The sequence below is a fragment of the Brachyhypopomus gauderio genome, chromosome 1 (genome assembly GCF_052324685.1).
Source record: "Brachyhypopomus gauderio isolate BG-103 chromosome 1, BGAUD_0.2, whole genome shotgun sequence".
NCBI classification, from domain to species: Eukaryota; Metazoa; Chordata; class Actinopteri; order Gymnotiformes; family Hypopomidae; genus Brachyhypopomus; species Brachyhypopomus gauderio.
The window spans coordinates 5,626,661-5,648,414 of NC_135211.1; the positions used below are offsets into that span (position 1 = coordinate 5,626,661).

General features: G+C 43.9%; 1 protein-coding gene across 1 annotated transcript in view; it reads left to right on the forward strand.

Moving 5' to 3' along the window:
* The window catches only part of LOC143524113 (B-cell receptor CD22-like), a 210,241-nt gene that overhangs the window by 58,220 nt on the left and 130,267 nt on the right, over positions 1 to 21,754 (forward strand). Inside the window, exon 6 of the mRNA XM_077018258.1 lies at positions 15,688 to 15,957. Within this exon, the coding sequence (XP_076874373.1) occupies positions 15,688 to 15,957 (270 nt within the window). The remainder of the gene's footprint in view (positions 1 to 15,687; positions 15,958 to 21,754) is intronic.

Consider the following 21,754-nt stretch of genomic DNA (forward strand, 5'->3'; position numbering starts at 1 on the left):
ACAACAACAACAACAACAACAACCAACACATAAGTAGCAATGGAATCAGGGCAACAGGGAACAGGAGCACAAGGCACAACAGTATAACCAAATATACAAAGGAAATCCAATACAAAATACAGGGAACTAGACTAAAAGTGAGGACACAAGAACGAACGGGAGGAAGCAGAACAGAGAAGCAACCAGGGACTTACGTACAGGGAATGACCGACAAGGGAGAATCACACTAGGGGTTTTTTATACGTAGAGACAAGACGGTGAAACAGGATTCAGGTGTGTGAGACTAATGACGAGGGCGTGACAGACAGACGGGGGGACGAATGGGAGCGGGAGCTAGGCGGGACCAGGGAGGAGGGAGGGGCTAGACGTGACAATAACGTTGGTTATTTTTCTTTTGTTGTATTGTTTGTGTCTTCCTCAGTGGTGAGAGGTTCTCCAGAAAAGAGTTTGATCACTATCAGAATATGGGACGTCTTCATTCCCCTTTATCAGAATATGGAACGTCTTCATTCCCCTTTATAATCATGGAGCTTTAAGAAGTCTTAGCCAATCAGTTCCAGTCTTTAATCAGTGTCAATAAATACTGCCTGCTTTAATAATTGTTTTAGATTTGCTGATGATGTTTGCCAGATTATTTACTCTTCTGTAGTTTATCCAGTCTTTAAGTTAGTATCATTAGGCACTCGCTGCTGTTTTCTGTACATTTGTTATTGTTTTGGATGCTTTGATTTTGTCATATTGTTTTTCTTCTGTATTTTTTCTCATTGTTTTGTTAACATACAATTAAAAAAACATTTGAACAGCTATTTTAATTTGCTTCTAATAGTTATTACTGTCCCATTGACTCCAAGTGTTTATGAAGCAGTTATTATAGTAATATTGATTTTTATGAAGAATTCAAGCTATAAATTATGCCATTAAATTCCATCAGCATTCATCATATGGGCTTTGCATATTTTCTATAATATTTTCATTCTTTCTATAGTGTTCACATTACTAACTATGCTGTCATCATGTGACCTGGTTCATTTCTATAGTTCCAGAAAAGAGAACAGAGTTAAAGCACATCACAGTGGGTGTGGCAGTCAGCTCTAATACTAATCACTGATCTGTGCATGTGGTGTGTGAATATAGTCTGAACATAACTGCCACATAAATGAAGACCACATGACCTCTGGGGAGACTTGATAACAGGTAGGCCTGTTTGAGATGAGGGACTGGGAGATCACCTGACTATCACATGTAATGTAATCCTCATATTGATATCCTATCTCTCCATGATCACATGTAATGTAATCATCATATTGATCTCCTATCTCTCCATGATCATATGTAATGTAATCCTCATATTGATATCCTATCTCTCCATGATCATATGTAATGTAATCCTCATATTGATATCCTATCTCTCCATGATCATATGTAATGTAATCCTCATATTGATCTCCTATCTCTCCATGATCACATGTAATGTAATCCTCATATTGATCTCCTATCTCTCCATGATCACATGTAATGTAATCATCATATTGATCTCCTATCTCTCCATGATCATATGTAATGTAATCCTCATATTGATATCCTATCTCTTTCTTGCTCTTGTTTCTTTCTCTGCTCTGTCTCAAGAAAAGCTAACAAGTGGTCCTAGCACTAGGCCACTACCCAGGTCCTCAACACCCGATTACTAACACCTGTGTTATCAGTGTGCTTCTTCTTTCGGCGATTCCCATTTGGGGTCGCCACAGCGGATCAAACTCCTCCATCTGGCCCTGTCCTGAGTGTCCTCCACTGTAACATCAGCCACTTTCATATTTTAAGGCAAAATTTTAAGGCACCCCAGTTTACAATGCGTTAAAAACACAGGCTTTGGGGGGTGGGGGGGTGGAGACGTAAGTTGTTGACGGGGGGGGGGGGGGGGGGTGTGAACGTAAAATGGACACAAATTAAGTATTATATCGCAATCTATCGATCGCGGGTGGTTGGCGCCAAAGCGAACTAGTAACTCATTGAATCATAGATATGGATCAGATAAATAAACAAGATTTTTTTTCGGATGTGAGATATCAGAAGTGTGCCGTGAGAGCGTGTGAAAACGGTCAAATGCGTGTGTCTCATGCTCAATGCGTGAGCGTTGGCAACCCTGAAAACATACTCTCTGCAACCATCTCCCGGCCAACATAACACAAAAAAAGTGATTATTAAGACAGAGAGCAGATAAATGGGGAAACCTGCGTAATCACGTGCTGACCTTGGTCATATGCAGGCCATATGCACGCTTTGAGCGTGAGACTCACGCATATTTAGCGATTTCACACGCTCTCACGCCACACATGGAATTTCTCACGCTTGAATATTATTATTATTAATTTATTTTTTTAATAATCTAATCGCCGCAGCACACCGCAGCATATTCAGCCAATCCATCGGTTGTATATTATAACAGGTTGAACCAATCAGAATATAGATCGCGCTGTTTCTTTGTAGACTTTAGCCAGCCCGCCAACCACACACACACACACACACACAGCCGCTACACTAACCATCGCGACACATTCCAATCCCCCCCGCCTGAAAAAAAGCTCACGCCCACCAAACTTGAGAGATCTGGTCATATGAAATACATTTTAATGATTTTTAAAGCGTATAATAACTTCAATTTTTAAAACTATAGTTTTTTATTTCACATCAGAATATTTTGACGGCACCCCCGATGAAGACAGACGGCACCCCAGGGTGCCGCGGCACCCCGGTTGAGAAACGCTGCTTTATTCCATCCACACCACCCTGCCTGCACTCTCTTCTTTACCTCTCTTTCACTTCCTCCATTACTCTGTACCCTCGACCCTTAAGAAGGTAAACTCATCAACCTTCACCAAATCAACTCCTTGTAACTGGACCTGTCCACCGTCTGCCCTCTCATTCACACACATGTACTCTGTTTTACTCCTGCTCACTTTCATTCCCCTGCTCTCCAAAGCATATCTCCATCTTTCCAAGCTCACCTCCACCTGCTCCGTACTCTCACTACAGATCACAATGTCATCAGCAAACATCATAGTCCAAGGGGACTCCTGCCTAACCTCGTCCGTCAGTCTGTCCATGACAATTGCGAACAGGAAGGGACTCAGGGCTGATCCCTGATGTAGTCCTACCCCCACTTTAAACCCATCTGTCATTCCTACTGCACATCTCACTGCTGTCACACAGTTCACATACATATCCTGCACTACCCTCACATACTTTTCTGCTACTCCTGACTTCCTCATACAATACCACAGCTCTTGTCTCTGTACTCTATCATAAGCGACCGAGTGTGGCAGAGGAGCTCAGAGTCCCCCTGAAGAGACTGGAACAGCCAAGACACGTGCATGCACTGGATGGCCTGCCTGTGGGCGTGGGTTTCATTTCTCACCACACCACAACCATTTGTTTAAGGTCGCACAGAGTCCATCAGTTTTTACATTCTCCCCGTCACCCCATCACACTAAGACTTCCATAATTTAAACTGCACAACCCCGTTATAAATTGGATCACTGGGACTGGTTTGTGTTGTTTATTTTTTACTGTGAGCTCGTCTCTCTCTCTCTCTCTCTCTCTCTCTCTCACTGAAGATACCTTCAACGTAAACTGGCACTTGGGTCCACCTCTCTCACAGTTTTTACACGTGGTGTGTACTCGTTGGTACCACATTAATGTACTTACATTCTACTGTGTACGCGTCTCACCTTTTCCTTTCTCAGTAGACGTGAGAGAGATTGAGTGTGGGGACAATTTGTATAAATATCTAGAGTACATGTAATAGTTATTGGCACAATTCTAGTTTCCTTCCCTTTCCTATATGCTTGGTTACCAGAGGAACAAAATATTACATAATTTTAAAGTTAACCAGCTCATTTGCATATCTAATCATTCTAAATGTATGATAATAAATCACACAAAAAATTCTAATATTTCTAATACTATGTGTAACGGGGTGACAGAAGCAGCAGATGCGGTGAATGGTGCCGTGGTTTCTTAAATTTTTATTGCACAACACAATACGCACTTGAAATGAGCAAGGAAACAAAAGGAACGCAGCACACACACAGCGTGGCGCAAATAAGTGCTTAAGACACAAGATTCACTGTAACTTGGTGTCAGAAGAGAAGGCAGCGGAAGACGTCACGTGCAGGGCTCACTACAAACAGTGCAAGGAATGCACATCACTGTCTTGTAGGACCTGTGGGCTTATAAGGAGAGACGTGGGAAATGAGAAAAAGGTGTAGATGATGATTTAATAAGTGGGTGATTGAGACCGTGGGAGTGAACGGGAGGTGGAGTGTTGTGAAGTGGGCGGCTCCCCTGTGGGGCTGACCCGGCCTACCGTGACACTATGCTAAACACTATAGGACCTATAATACACAAAAACATATAACAAAAATAGGATAACTGAATGAAACAAAGATCTAAAATGAGTAGTTTTATCATATGATGTCGAGCAGAAAAGGATGAGCTCCCCTTATCAAAGTTTCTTCCTTTTTTTTTTTTCTTGCCAGTGTTGCCTTGGCGTGTTCATGATTGTGTACGTCCTCTGTGATTTCTGTAAAGACCAACAGTTTGGTGATGAGAAACACGTGAATGAATGGTGATCATTTGAGAGTTCTTCCAGGCTGTGTGTGGGGTGCTGAGAGTTGTAGTTGCATTGGTTGTTACAAAGGGATGAGGAAACTAGACAATGTAAAATTAGAAACAGAAATATAAAAAAGGGGAGAAACATAATGCATGTTTGGTGGATATTGGTGTTTTGTGTGCATGACAAACGGGTGATATTACGTCCGAGGGCCCCACATTGTTACAGGTATCTGATGTTGCTGGTATCTGATGGCGGTGCCTCGCCTATACAGGTGGCAAGTGAAGTTTGTCCCGTTTGGTCTGATGTACAGAGTGTCTCATCAGGAGGTGCATCAGAGGTACGATCTGGTCTCCCTCCATTTGATCCTGTTTCACCTGGCTCCTCTAAGTTGTCAAACGATGGTGATTCTCTAGGGGGCACAAGAAGCTCAACTTTTATACGAAGCTAAAGAAAGGATGTGTAACTAAAGCCCTGATATCCTTCTTTAATAATGCCCTCGACACAGAAAGATTGAAGTAGCTAGCTATAACAAGTAACTCATCCTTTTTACATGTCGCTAACTTTTCATGTTGTTTCACTTTTCATATTGTTTCAGGAAATGCCTGTAGATCAAATGTAGCCATAACGTTGACCTAAGACAGTGTTGTGAACTATAAAACCAACGTTACCACGGATATTTCCCACCTACACACACAGCGTCAATCACATTGCCACCTGTTATATCAGGACCAATGGAGAGAATCCTGGAGAAGAAGTGTAACAGATATCCCAGACGAGCCACCACTTGTTACATCCCCGTTCTCTAATGGAACCAAGACTTGGGTAAGAAACAGATGCATAGGCTACTGGGTGTAGGGTGGTATATGATAAAACGTACACAACAGACAAACTGATGGCGAAAAAAATTTACTGATATCCAGAGAGTGATCCAAACATGCAATAACACAGATAAACAGGACATTACAGCTAATAAAAGTCATAACCGCTCAACAGGCTAGATGTAACTGCCAATAAACATTCTGTTTACCCATGTACTGACCTATGGTGGGATACGGGTGGCATCAAATCAATGAAGAAAAAAAAAGTCTTTCCTACCTAGCAAACCTCTAAACCTAACAAAACATATGTAGCCAGGTGGAATAGTGTGCTTACACTTTGCTAACGTGATGGATCTGTGTTGTTGGCTGTCAATTTCTTTTGGGTAACTTTTATTTAAACAGCTGTAGACGTTTTGTGTGGATTCGGTACTGTGCAGATGAAGTCTCTAAAGTACCTGAGATGTAAGTGTTTTATTTTATTTTGTATTACCTAGTGGGTTGATATTGATTACACAATATTGTTATTGGTAACATTTGTTTTATTTATTTTGTTTTGTTGTACAGTAGACCCACTGCCGTATTTTTAGGGAAAAAAGGGGAGAGAGAAAAAATGTTCTCTCTCAAACTAAACAACAAGCAAAATAAAAAGAACCCCTATTAATATGTGTCCTGTGTGGTACCTTTCCCATAGGCTACACATAAAAATGTGATGCCTGCCCCCTTTCCTAACACACCTATACAACAGAAATAACTACAAACAAAATAAACTAACCTATCCCACCGTTGCCTCCCACACGAACAGTGAACATGTCACAAACACTTAGCAAAGACCTGACACAACCACCAACACACGCCACATGTAATGCATAATATACACAGACTATTAGCTCCCTATACGAACACTACATTCCCCCCGTCTACTTTACGCTGATAAATCTCTGCTGAATGTCGGTCAGGTGTGTTTCTCTCTCTCTTGTCTGTCCATGTATCCATCCTTTATCCAAGAATGCCCACCTCCTAAAACAACCCATTGGTGGGCTGATGAAGCCATTTCAAAACCCCATTGGTGGAACACACCGATGTTGATTGTGCATGTCCAGATGACGATTGGCAGCAACGAGTCCACCTATGTATGTTAGTTGACAGGAAGAGCAAAACACAACATGTGATCTGTGCACGTAACAGCAGGTATAGTGTTCCAGAGTTTAGAGCCTGAAATGTAGGTGAGCAGCTATAACCACGGCAAACGCGATGGCTCCCTATGGCCAATTACACTTCTTGAACTGGATTACATCACAACGCCTCCTTTAAGGGAAACGAGATGGCTTCACCAGCCCACCAATGGGTTGCTTTAGGAGGCGGGCGTTCTTGCGCAACATGGTGGCTTGGTGGTTAGCACGTTTGCCTCTCAGCACTGAGGTCTTGGGTTCAAGTCCCTATCTGAATGGAGTTTCCATGTTCTCCCCGTGTCTGTGTGGGTTTCCTCCGGGGCCTCCGGTTTCATCCCACTGTAACGGGGCTCGCGCCCCGGAGCGAGAAGACGGACACAATCGCTGAGAAGAGCGAGATTTATTGAAGGGAATACCAGAATCGTCGTCGCTGAGCCAGGCAGGGTCGATAACGGGAGGGCAGTCCGAATAGCAGGCGAACACGGGCATAACGAAGACAGGGGAACACGAGAACAGACTACGAATCACAAAACAAAAACACACAACGGCCAGGTATACAATCAAACAGCAAACAGTCCAACATCCAAAATATCAAAGCACCAGACAAAGGACAAGGGAGACTCAGGGGTTTATATACATGGGACAGAAAACGAGGGACAGGTGTGAACGATAATACAGGGGCGTGGTAACAAACGAGGAATCACGAAGACAAACGAGCTGGGCGGGATGAACAGGCAGGGAACACGGACATAAGGGAACCCAGAGTGGCAGCTACGAGAGGGGGCGTTGCCCTACGTGACACCCACAGTCCAAAAACATGGAGATTAGGTAAATTGGCAGTCCCTGATTCCCTGACAAATTCTCCCTGAGTGTGTGTCTTTGTCCCTTCATGTCCAATAAAAAGCAGTTGTCTGAGTGTGTGTGCTTGTATGCCCAGTGGTGGATGGTGCTCTGCCACTAGGGTCTGTCCTCTCTCCCCTTCCTGCACCCCATTCAGTCCCCCAGGGGGCTGTGGATCCCAGTAGAGAGTACGCTGTGCGCAATTGGCAGCCGCTTCTCGCCGGAGTGTGATTGGTTGTACCTGTGTTAAAATTGTAAAGCGACCTTGAGTATATAGAAAGGCGCTATATAAGTTGAAGATTCATTCATTCATTCAAGTGTTAGTTGTGGCCTCCCTCCCCTTCGTGCTCCCAGAGCAGTTCTCCAGGGGGCTGTGGTTTCTGGTGGAGAGAATGCTGTTCACAATGGGCTGTCACTTCTCACAGGTGTGCTGACTGGATAAAAGCTGAGTTCAGGCAAAGGTGCATATACGTGCACCTTCATTCATTCATTCTGTGTCCATACAGGCCTCAAGCATGTAAACAGAAACAAAATGTAAAACATCACTTGAAAAACCTGCATCAAAGTGGGGTTTCATGGGTGGATGATAATAGGGTTTCATGGGTGGATGAAAGTGAGGTTTCATGGGTGGATGAAAGTGAGGTTTCATGGGTGGATGTCCTGCCTGCTGTATTGTGCAGAGCTTCACCCAAAAACAGTGAGTAAAGTTGGCCTGAAGGAGGGAGATCCCCATGAAATGTTGAGGAGAGGAACTTCTGTGTCTGCAGGTGCACCACCCCACATGTTGCCACTGGTGCACCCAGACTGCCCAGCCAGCTATTTTCCCATCCTGACACTGGGCCCTGGTCCCTTTACCCATCCTGGTCTCATGGGTAGCTCCCCCGTCTTCATCACTGTGTCAGTTGTGAACCCTGTCCTCATCACAGTCACATTGGCTGTCTCCATTGCTCCTTTTGTATCTCTTCCTCTACCCATCAGAGTCCTGTCCCTGTCCCACTCACCATTCTGGTGTCACCCTGCCTCCTACTCTGGCCATGGTCCCTGTTACCACCCTGTTACCTGTTTCCATGGTCCAGCCCTGTTACCACCGATACCTATTACTATGGTCCAGCCCTGTTACCACTTCCGTGGTTACCACCCCCAGGGCCACAGCCGTCTGATTCCTCAGCCCTTTCTATAACAGACATCATTGAAGTGATACACTGTGGACTTTCTCTTTCATCATCAAAGCTGGTTAAACTAGAGTTGTTCCAAACATTTTTATTCACCATAGTGTTTATGAAATAAAATTAAATCCATTTATCTTCCCTTACATGGTAACTACAGCAGCTCTGTGTTTGGTCTGCAGCTGACATTAACACTAAAGTGGTACAAATGTCATGAGTCTATATTTACACTACATGATCTCCCCTCTCATCTATATGCCCACTAAGATCCTGTTTGAAGACATCTGACCTGAAGACACAGTTCTTCCCCCTCATGCATTAGTGACTTAGTGAGCAGGGCAGTGGCTCAACAATCACTGTGATACCTGTTAGTCTAAATCTAATGACTTGTGCTGTGTGCTTAACAACTGATGGCCCAAAGTCACTATAGATACTCCTGCCTTTACAACCATGACAGTGTGTAGCCAATGATCTATCACAAACATTCTTTACTGAACTTTTAAAGATAATGACTTTATACATCTGACTAGTGACACATGATTCTCCTAAATCTCTAACAAAGCACAGCACCCTGTGAAAGATGTGAAGGCCCTACTAAAGACAGAGAAAGGACCCTACAGCACACTGCTAGCATACAGATCCTCCCTACAGCACACTGCTAGCATACAGATCCCCCCTAGAGAGCACTGCTAGCATACAGACCCTGCCTACAGAGCATTGCTAACATACAGACCCTCCCTACAGTGCACTGCTAGCATACAGACCCTCCCTACAGTAGGGTGACCAAACGTTCGTATTTCACGTCCTATCCCGGGCAACCCAGGTTTTTCTTTTTTAAGTGAGTAAATGTCCTGGTTTTTAATTTACCTTCATTGGACTATCATTTGGAGTTTAATGGAGTTATTGGAGTTTGTGTTGTTGACTTTTACTGAAAAGTATTTTTAATAAACAAGCTGTAAATATCATGTTATTGTAGATTTGCGTGGCCCTATGTTAAGTGAGTGCATGCCACAGTATATGTGCAGTATATGTGGTAGGATCTGGGCATGTGTTTAAGACTAAAGTGGTATAAATGTCTAGCGCCACACTTGACTTATTCAGACCCTACTGATAGTGTAAGATAAGCTCCTTTCTTATTAATAGGCCCAATGACATCCTGTTTCATGACACTGAACCTACATATACTCACAATTTCTGCTGTGTGAAACTCTGGGTTCAAATATGTGATTAAGGGCTCTGAACAATCGTGAAGACAAAATATATCATTTAGGATCCCTCTGCTGTAGCAAAATACCCAGAGTGCTATTATCAGGTAGTCTGATCAAACTCCAGTCTGATCTCTGGGATGCTGACAAGAGTGATATGTCATCTGGTGTAACAGATGATGCAGGACCCAGGAGAGGCCAAACCCCATACCAGGTCAGGACAGAAAACAAATATATACAAAAATTAAGAAGAAAAATATGTTATCACACTTGAATGTGTTTTGTGTTCTTGAGGAGAGTACCAGGAAGAGGCTGTAATGTAAATGACAGAATGCTGTGTTAAATATACAACACACCTTCCGTGTCTTTGCTGTATGACAGTGACCAAGATCACAACGTCCAAATTTAGGATGGGTGAGAGGCAGCAGGACTGAGGTCACGGCCGTTATACTCAGTAACAGAGCAAAGCAGCACAGGCCTTCATTTAAGGATTCTTCTTTGATCATTTAGCAGAAACATTTAGACTAAAGTCACGACTTACTGGAGCTCCGTGTATCAGTTCTGTGTGAACAGTGATCTCACCATGTCTTTACAAACATTAGGAAATATTATGATGGCAGCAATCCTCATGTTACTGGCAGGTAAACTTTTAATGTTTTCTTTATTTTCTACTAATTTATGTACATGCATGTTTCTGTTTTGAATTTCCCATTCATTTGTGGGAACCTAACAGGTTTAGTTAAGATTTTAATCATTAATTCATAGCCTGGAAACACTTGATAAGAGTTGGTCATAGCCAAAATATATGAAGATACTTGAGAAATATAAGTTACTTGTGTGACGGTGGGTGTGGCGTCAAGGACGAGACACAAATCCTTCTTGCAGCAGACGTCACTTTTAATATGTATACGAAAATAGCGCGTATAGCGCACAGGTAACACTAAACATGAACAGAGACGTGTATACATTAGACAACAACGAGCACAGGACACTGCGCGAGTTAAATAGACAAACTACATTAAATAGACAAACTACATGAGCCCCACGTGATTACGAGACGAGTCACAGGTGAGACAGATTATCACAAGACATAACCACAACCACGAAGATCCACAGACGCAGACGATTACACGTGGACAACGTAAACACACGCCCAAAAGGGAGGGGCCGGGGTATATGAAAATGTACCAGAGAAAATTCTTAAATTTGAATAACAGCAAAGAAGTTGTTATGACGGGCAGGGTGAGCGACTAAAAAGGAAGCGATCACGCCAACTCTCAGTGAAAAAGGATGGTTCAATTGAAAGTGCGCAAACCAAAAACCCGTGCAATAGATCCAAATTAAGGAAACAATGACCAGCGGTCAACTGGTACAAAGACAAGACATATATAGGCAAACAAACGACCCTCAGGTGAGACGGATCACGGGCTCCGCCCACCTGAGGAACGCACACGACGTAACAAAACAACAACAACAACAGCCGCTGTGGACAGAGGCGACCGGTAAGGGGCCGCCTCACCGTGACAGTTGTGTTCTCTAACAACGTCCTGCAGCAGCAAATTTCCGACTTCCTGCATATTTCAACTGGAGATTTTTATATTACTGTGTCTTTATTATGAATTCAATTCTAAAGGTTCGTATTGAATATTAGAACTGCATAACACCATGTCGCATTCCTTTGTGGTCATCTTATCATGCCTTCACATCAGAGGCAGTAAAACTCCCAGTGATGTCAGATGTCTAGTTGGTTATCGTACAATTACAGTAAGCTGAATAATCACAGATTTAAAAGTTCAACCCATTTCTGATCTTGTCATGGTACAGTCACTGACTCCTCCCTTTGGGCATGTTAGTGTGTGTTCGTCTCTCTTTGTGTGTGGTAGTTTATTTCACCTGTTTCTTTTTAAGTGTGTGTGTGTGTAGCCTGGGGCACACAGGAAAGCCAACAAAATATCTGGGAATGCTAATGAGGGGCGGGGTTAGGTTAATGAGGGGAGGGAAGGGAAAAACACTGAGACTAGACTGTGAGGATAGAAGAGGTGTCAGGGCTGGCTCGGATGGGTCTTGGATGTGGGGGGGTCTCCCAAGTCAGTACCAGAGAAAATAAATGCAATCAGCAGTATGTTGTTAAGTCTTTTCCGTGTAACACCTCTCCCTCTGTGTTCTTACGGTGTGTGTTCGCTCCGCGTTACCGAGCCAGGCATGACAGCATGTAGTTCATGTCTTGTTTGTGTTGATGTATTTAAGTTGTTCATGTCTTTGTCAGTTATTTCTTGGCTTTATCCCCACTACACCGTTTATATGATTAACTGTAGTGTGCTTAATAAATACGTAATATAGTCGTCTCTCGTCTCAGCATCCTGCTTCTCCTCGCTCACCACGAGAGATCTACTTCCTACACTTTTTAAAAATGTATAGTTGCTGTGTTTGTCTATTCTAAATTGTATTAAGTTCTATGTTGAGTACGTCAACTGTATTAAACTGTGTTCTGTTCCTTTGTGGTAATCTCTCTCCATGTTTGGTTCAGAATAGACCAATAGAAATTTAGGTCTGTTAGACCAGAGAGTTTAGCAAATGTGTGTACAATCCCATCTGTATGTGTGTGTGTGTGTGTGTGTGTGTGGGTGGATGTTCGTTCCAGGAGCTCAGAACATTGTAACTCTCTCCTCTCAGAGTCTCTGTGCTGTTATTGACTCTACTGTAAAAATCCCCTGTTCAGCATCTTATTCTAGTAACACAGAGAGTCAGTGGTATCAAGTCCAGAGCTCTGATGGAGAACCACAAGATCTGAGTACAAACCCACAGTATTCAGCACGAGTGTCTATAAGCACATTGAGGAATAACTGTACACTGACAATAAAGAATGTGAGAGGAAGTGACTCTGGAGTTTATAACTTCAGATTTAGAACACAGGGGGATGAGTGGATATCTGCTTCATCTGGAGTTACTCTCACTGTCACAGGTAATAACACACAACACACACTCATCCATAAACACATTATACATCATCAGCACATGGGGACAAACATCTGTGACAGTCCTTCATTACTGTCCACTCTGGACAACCTTTAATGAAATTTCTCAAAACTAAAATGTTGCCCTTTAAACTCTTTGGTGCCTTAAAGGGAACCCCGGCTGGTAACACTTGTAAGCCTTAATATGCTGTAATTAATCTAGATTATTATCTAATATCTATTTTATGTTGTAAAAAAATCACAAAAGCAGATTTATTTACAAATCAACGCTTTTATTCGAAATATTTGACATATGGGCGCAGCCATGTTTTCTGACGCGCAATGCCTGATGGGTAGATGACGTCAAATGGTTGCAGCACGCTAAACTTTACTGCGTTTGGAAGGAGTTAATGTTAGTTAACTAAGCTACCTTAAAGAAAACCATGTCACACTGTGTTGCTGTTGGATGTTATTTCCAGTCGAAAGGCAGTGGGAAGACTGATATTACTCTTCACAGTTTTCCCAAAGATAAAAATTTGGGAAGCAGCGTGTGGACGAACACAGCTACCAAAAGACCCGCGGCTCTGCTCTCATCACTTCAGTCCCGATGCGTTTGAGTCATTCAGTAGAGCCTGACTGGTGAGAGAGTTGACGGGTGCTGTTGGTTTTAAACGGAGACTAAAACACAATGCAGTGCCCACAGTTTTCCCACACAGAAAGTCCAAAAGCCCCAGAATGTGGAGCGAGAACCGCACGAAGAAACGTGAACATAAACATGCGCTGGATTCTCTCCTGGCGTTTAAACCTTTCAAAGTTTAATATAGTAAATATAGTAATGTAATATTATATCATGTAATATAATATAATATATAAGCCTTTGAAAAGACTATAAAAAGAATGTAACGTTTACTGCTTCTCCCTCGTTTACGGATCCTGAACTTGAAGGTACAGCATTAGCGGTCATTGATAAATCAAGCGCGACGGCCAGTCATTGCAACCATTTGACGTCACTACCTGCTGCGCCCGTCAGCAGTTATAAAAATGGCGACCTACGTGCAGCGGGATTTTACAGAAAATCTAATAAATCTGCTACGTTTTGTGATTTTTTACAACGTGTCTTAATAATTTATAGTAATTACACGATATTAAGGCTTACATATGTTATCAGCCGGGGTCCCCTTTAAAAAGACCATTCTTCAAGGTTTCAATATTACTATGTTTGGAACTGGGTTTCTAACCACCTGTTTTTACTGTATGCACAAATCTTCCTAACAACACATTAAATCCCAGAATTAACAAATATTGAATTTTTGGCCTGAAACTTTGATATCATATTAGTCATATGATATCAAACTTTGATATCATCATATCATTGTGTGTAGTTCTCAGAGCAGTGTAACCACAGGTGATTTATAGACATTTACAAAATGTCCTCTACCCTTCCTCACTTTTACACAAATACACCCACCATCTTCTTTCTCACACATAAATCTTTCTTGTGTCCATGATGTGTGTGTAGACCTGCAGGTGAAGGTGGATCCTGAGACTGTAGGACAGAGAGAGGTGAAACTGACCTGTAGCACCACCTGCAGCTTCACTACTGAGATCCTTTGGTCCGTCTGGTACTGGAACGGAGTGTATTGGGGATATAGACCTGGTGCCTCCATTGTACTCAATTCCACCATTTTGGATAATCAGGGCAATTTCTCCTGTAGGATGTTTGGCAGCGAACACCGCTCTCCTACAGTGTGTAAGTTGATTTGAACTAAATGTCAATCTTAATCCCGAACGTCAGTATTATTCAATATTAGCTATATTAATACAACCTGTTTAAGATACAATCATTATTTTTTATAGTTTTGGGGTGTGACTTGCACTCCTGAACATGTGTGTATGTTCTGAAACGTTCATCTGTTGATCTCTCCTGCTCTTATAAATACCCTGGAGGACACACAGTGACAAAGTCATTCTGGTTCATTAAAGAGCAGCAGGTTGGTGTTGGGCCCACGGACGTAATTTGGGGGGGGGGGGGGGGGGGGGGGACATGTCCCCCCCACTTTTTCAAATGTCCCCTCCTGTTTTTACGGTTAAAACCAAATATTTATATAGCGACGAATCCATGTCCCCCCCACTTGTAAAATCAAAATTACGTCCATGGTTGGGCCTGTGAATGTAAGAGAGGAAGAGGAGTATCAGGGGAGGGTGAAGTACAAACAGAGCTCCCAGAATGACTGTAGTATGACCATCACTCACCTGAGAGAGAGTGACGCTCACACATACAGGTTCAGATTCCACACTGATGGTACTGGGGGAAAATACACAGGTGAACCTGGAGTATCTAACTGGATTTGGCACCATTTAGTGGCACATGTCCATTATAAAAAAGTATTTCTGATTACACTTTGTTTCAAATAAAATGCTAAATAATTTTAAACTGTCCAAATGGATGTTGTAAATATCATGGTGCTAATCAAACAACCTGTATGGGGAAAAGACAGAGTGGATCCCTCTAACATAGTGCATCAGGAGAATTTAAATGCACACAATAAATAGAACCCTAACCCTAACCCTAGCTGTGTGTATGTGTGTCATTGCCTCTTATTCATGTCACCTGTACCTTGTGTTATTAGTTATGTGTTACACTTGTCCTTAATTGTGATTTGTGTATATAATCCTGTGTCTTGATGTGTCCATGCTCGTGTGTGTGTGTGTCGACGTTTGAGTGTTACATGTTATGATTGTGCTGTCTCGCTATCACTCATCAATAAAGAAGTTCAGAGAAGTCTTGTGGTCTCGGCATTCTGTCTTCTCCTTGACGTTACAGCTGGGGCTCCAGTTACACATTAAAGATGTGTGTTAAATATTTAGAGTTTGTAATGAGAGTGTAGTTTTAATGTTAAGATGTTAATGTGTTTGTGTTCAGATCCTCCTAGAAACACCAGAGCAGTGATGGTTCCCTCTGGAGAGAGAGTGGAGGGAGATTCAGTGACTCTGACCTGCAGCAGTGATGCAAACCCTCCTGTTCTCACCTACTCCTGGTTTAAGCAGAGAGCAGCTGCAGACACACTGCTGGGAACAGGCCAGAATTACAGCATCACTACCATCAGCTCCCAGTACAGTGGACTCTACTACTGCACCGCTCACAACCAGCTAGGACAGCACAACTCCACCACCGTCCTACTGGATGTGTTACGTATGTGCACTATTGTGTGATGTGTTCTTAAATGATGTGTACAGTAGACAAGACGGTTGCTTCCCTGAGCCTTCGGGTTGGTGAACGGGCTCTGACTGTTGTTTGTGCTTAATCACCAAATGTCAGTTCAGAGTACCCGTCCTTCTTGGAGTCCTTGGAGGGGATTCTGGAATGTGCCCCTTCTGGGGATTCCATTGTCCTGCTAGGGGACTTCAGTGATCACATGGACATTGACAGTAGGACCTGGAAGTGCGTGACTGGGAGGAATGGTCTCTCCAGTCTGAACGCGTGTGGTGTTCTGTTATTGGACTTCTGTGCTCGTCACAGTCTGATGGCGGGACTCACACATATACTCTAAATGCTTGGGTATCTTAGACCTCCTTTATACACATCACCTTCATGTTTGAGTTTAATGCATCAGGACTCTCTGTGTATCATCCATGCATTCTACTCCACTTCTTTAATTAGGCCTAGAGTTAACTGTGTAAGCAATGAACATTCAGAGAAATCCATTGTTTTGTTAAGATTTTAATTAAAGGACACTTGTCCTTCTCCCAAAACGTCTGCCATATTAAACATTTTGTTCTCCTGTAGATATGACTGTCACTGTGATATGTCACACTGGTCAATCAAAACAATTAGATATTTGTTATACAGTCAACATTCTGTGTGCAAACTTGGTATAGCCCTAGCCCAGGAGACTGAACCCCAGTTTTGTTACCCACTACTGTCACGGTACGGCGGCCCCCTACTGGTCGCCCCCGTCTACAGCAGCAGCTTGTCATGTGGGTGTGGCGTTGTGTTCGTCCCTCAGGTGGGTGGAGCCCGCGATCCGTCTCACCTGAGGGTCGTTTGTTCGTCTATATATGTCTTGTCTTTGTACCAGTTGACTGCTGGTTATTATATCCTTAATTCGGATCAGTTCACGGGTTTTGGTTTGCGCACTTTACATATTAAACCATCCTATTTCCCTGAGACTTGGCGTGATCGCTTCCATTTATTTTCGCTCACCCTACCCGTCACAGAATAACCAGCCACCTTCGGAAGCCGCCAGTCTCCTTTGCTTTTTCCTTCGTTCGTGGTCATGTCTCGTGGTAAGTGTTTGTCTGCGTGGTGTTTTGTTTGTTGTTGAAGAGCCCCGCCGTGCTGAAACGTTGTGTGTGTGTGCAGCACGGCGGTGACCAGGGCAATCGACCCCGGTCGGGCTCTTCGTGTTGTGTGGTCACTTGTGTGTGTGTGAGTGAACGGATGTATGGAACGTTGTGCGTCGCTCACTTGTGTTAATTGTTGAATGTGTTGTGTGTGACGCTGTCGCCGCTCGTCACGGTCGCCTCGCTCCCCCGTGTGTCTAGTGTTTTATGTGGGGAGCGACTGCGAACTTGAGCGGCGCGTCACCACTGTTTGTGTAGAGCGCGCATGTGTGTGTCCTGTCCGTTTGCCGTTTTCCACCGTGCTTTTGTCTAGTCTTTGTGTGTTTTTGTCCTAGCGTGCTTGTGAATTGTTGTGTGTAATTCCACACATGCTCCTCCCCCTTGAGTGTGTGTGTGGGGGTGGACCAGTGATGGTCCCGTGCCACGGGGAGTGGCACGGAGGGCATCGCTCCTAAGGGAGGCCCTGACCAGGAACGTGGGGGGTTCTCCTGAGCAGGTGGAACTCCCTTGCTAAGATGGAGACCCCTCCCCCATTGTAAGGGGGATCAGGGCAGTGCGCGTCTGTGTTTTGGGTTGGTGTGTGTGGGTGTGTGTGCATTTGTGTTTTATGTGCAGGTGCTTCTCCCTGGCGGTGGATCGTGGCAGTCCTGGACCTTGTGGGGGTCTCCAGCTGGCAGGAGCCCCCTTATGTTGTGGGGTGACCGGAGCCCAGTCGGAAAGAGCCCCTCCCTAGAGGGCTGGGGCCCCCGGATGTTTGGGGACAATAGGGCTCTGGTCCGAAAAGCTCCTGCTGAAGATGGAGATCCTCCCTCCTGCTCGGGGTGACCAGGAGGCCCTTGGGGGCTGTTCCCCAGCCCGCGATAAGGGTGATCTGGGCCTCGGTCTCTGGCGCTCCTGGGTTTGGTGGAGGAGTCCACCTCGTAAAGTCAGGCCCCGGCTGGGGCTGACTCCCCAGGAGGCTGGGGTGGCCCCTAGCAGAAGGCAGGGGCCAGCTCCGGGAGGAGGTAGGTCCAGGAGGTGATTTAGCCACGCCCCAGGGAGGTAACCTGCACACATACACCCCGGACGGACACGGAGCCGTGGCCCGCCGTCCTCGCACCTGTGGGGCTATGCGGCTTAAGGCCGGTTAGGGCGTGAGGGCCCTGTGACCGTCCGGGGCGTGGTTTTGTCTTGTTGACGGCCCAGTCGGTCCAGGGACCCACCCAGGTAGGTGAGCTAACCTGTGTTTGTTTTGTGTTTCAGCTCCGGGACTACAGGGGGTGTGTCCCTTGTCCCTGCCTGCCTGCCCCTTTGTTTTGTGTGCTGCTGCTGTAGGCCGCACAGCCGGTGGAGGGGAGTGCGGCTTGGAGGGGGGATCCGTCACGGTACGGCGGCCCCCTACTGGTCGCCCCCGTCTACAGCAGCAGCTTGTCATGTGGGTGTGGCGTTGTGTTCGTCCCTCAGGTGGGCGGAGCCCGCGATCCGTCTCACCTGAGGGTCGTTTGTTCGTCTATATATGTCTTGTCTTTGTACCAGTTGACTGCTGGTTATTATATCCTTAATTCGGATCAGTTCACGGGTTTTGGTTTGCGCACTTTACATATTAAACCATCCTATTTCCCTGAGACTTGGCGTGATCGCTTCCATTTATTTTCGCTCACCCTGCCCGTCACAACTACACTGTACCATTACAGGGTCTTCATCTGGCCACAACACAGAACACCCAAACAGAAGATGACTTGATTGTTTAATCTCTGATGGTTTGTGTATTTGTTAATGGTGGTGCTGCCACATAGTGATGGGGGGAGCTGATACACTTCTGTTGTGTAGATTACATGAGCCAGTAAAACTGACTAAAGTCATTACATGGAAATAAGGGTTTTAGGAAACACTGTCTGGTCCAGATAGTAACAGTATTTGTGCTAAGGGGGATCAGCTGAGTGGTGGGAGCAGCCTGCTGTTTGGGGAGCTGCTGGACTCCTTCCTGTTCTGACTCTCTCTCTCATCACTGCTGTTCTACACATGAAGTGAGTGACAATGCTGTCGGTAAAATTATTAATATGGAACGGACACATCCTCCAAATTTAGATATAAATTGAAGATTCTCTCCAAATGGGAACTCATAATATTTAATACACAACAGTATTGTAGAATACAATAGACACTTTAGTCTTTTGTGTCACCAGGAGGAAGAGAGGGACAGAAAGAAATGCAGATATTCAGGTATTAAATTCACATCTGTTATCAACATGTTGACCAAAAGCCACTACTGAAAAGTGCAAAGTTGTGTTCTCATTGTCTTCCAGACGGCTCCAAAACCTGGAGATGATACATACACAGCCCTAGACACCATGAACATGACCTCTGATTACAGCACTCTGCAGGTAACTACATGTGTTTGTATGTGTGTATTATCTTGCATACTGAGAACAATTATTTAAACTTGCATTTCTGTCCACAGCAGATTAGAGACTCTTCTAGTGACACATACTCAGCCTTAAATCCTGCAACCATGAGCTCTGAATATGACACACTGAGAGTAAGTTGAAAGTGTGTGTGTGTGTGTGAGTGTGTGTGTGTGTGTGTGTGTGTGTGTGTGTGTGTGTGTTTATTTCATGTTTAAGATCCATAATGTTGGTTATTTTTCTTTTGTTGTATTGTTTGTGTCTTCCTCAGTGGTGAGAGGTTCTCCAGAAAAGAGTTTGATCACTATCAGAATATGGAACGTCTTCATTCCCCTTTATCAGAATATGGAACGTCTTCATTCCCCTTTATAATCATGGAGCTTTAAGAAGTCTTAGCCAATCAGTTCCAGTCTTTAATCAGTGTCATTAAATACTGCCTGCTTTAATAATTGTTTTAGATTTGCTGATGATGTTTGCCAGATTATTTACTCTTCTGTAGTTTATCCAGTCTTTAAGTTAGTATCATTAAGCACTCGCTGCTGTTTTCTGTACATTTGTTATTGTTTTGGATGCTTTGATTTTGTCATATTGTTTTTCTTCTGTATTTTTTCTCATTGTTTTGTTAACATACAATAAAAAAACCATTTGAACAGCTATTTTAATTTGCTTCTAATAGTTATTACTGTCCCATTGACTCCAAGTGTTTATGAAGCAGTTAATATAGTAATATTGATTTTTATGAAGAATTCAAGCTATAAATTATGCCATTAAATTCCATCAGCATTCATCATATGGGCTTTGCAGATTTTCTATAATATTTTCATTCTTTCTATAGTGTTCACATTACTAACTATGCTGTCATCATGTGACCTGGTTCATTTCTATAGTTCCAGAAAAGAGAACAGAGTTAAGGCACATCACAGTGGGTGTGGCAGTCAGCTCTAATACTAATCACTGATCTGTGCATGTGGTGTGTGAATATAGTCTGAACATAACTGCCACATAAATGAAGACCACATGACCTCTGGGGAGACTGGATAACAGGTAGACCTGTTTGAGATGAGGGACTGGGAGATCACCTGACTATCACATGTAATGTAATCCTCATATTGATATCCTATCTCTCCATGATCATATGTAATGTAATCCTCATATTGATCTCCTATCTCTCCATGATCACATGTAATGTAATCATCATATTGATCTCCTATCTCTCCATGATCATATGTAATGTAATCCTCATATTGATATCCTATCTCTTTCTTGCTCTTGTTTCTTTCTCTGCTCTGTCTCAAGAAAAGCTAACAAGTGGTCCTAGCACTAGGCCACTACCCAGGTCCTCAACACCCGATTACTAACACCTGTGTTATCAGTGTGCTTCTTCTTTCGGCGATTCCCATTTGGGGTCGCCACAGCGGATCAAACTCCTCCATCTGGCCCTGTCCTGATTGTCCTCCACTGTAACATCAGCCACTTTCATATCCTCTACCACTGCATCCATAAACCTCCTCTTAGGTCTACCTCTCCTCCTCTTGCCTGGAAGTTCCATCCTCAAGACCCTCCTACCAATATACCTCTCCTCCCTCCTCTGTACATGTCCAAACCATCTCAATCTCGCTTCTCTAACTTTATCTCCAAAACATGCTACATGTGCTGATCCTCTAATAAACTTATTTCTGATCCTATCCTTCCTCGTCACTCCAAATGAGAATCTCAACATCTTCATCTCAGACACCTCCATCTCCCTCACCTGTCTCTTTGTCAGTGCCACTGTCTCCAGTCCATACAAAATAGCAGGTCTCACTACTGTCCTATAGATCTTTCCTTTCATTCTAGCAGACACCCTCCTATCACAGATCACCCCAGACACTTTATTCCATCCACACCACCCTGCCTGCACTCTCTTCTTTACCTCTCTTTCACTTCCTCCATTACTCTGTACCCTCGACCCTTAAGAAGGTAAACTCATCAACCTTCACCAAATCAACTCCTTTTAACTGGATCTGTCCACCGTCTGCCCTCTCATTCACACACATGTACTCTGTTTTACTCCTGCTCACTTTCATTCCCCTGCTCTCCAAAGCATATCTCCATCTTTCCAAGCTCACCTCCACCTGCTCCGTACTCTCACTACAGATCACAATGTCATCAGCAAACATCATAGTCCAAGGGGACTCCTGCCTAACCTCGTCCGTCAGTCTGTCCATGACAATTGCGAACAGGAAGGGACTCAGGGCTGATCCCTGATGTAGTCCTACCCCC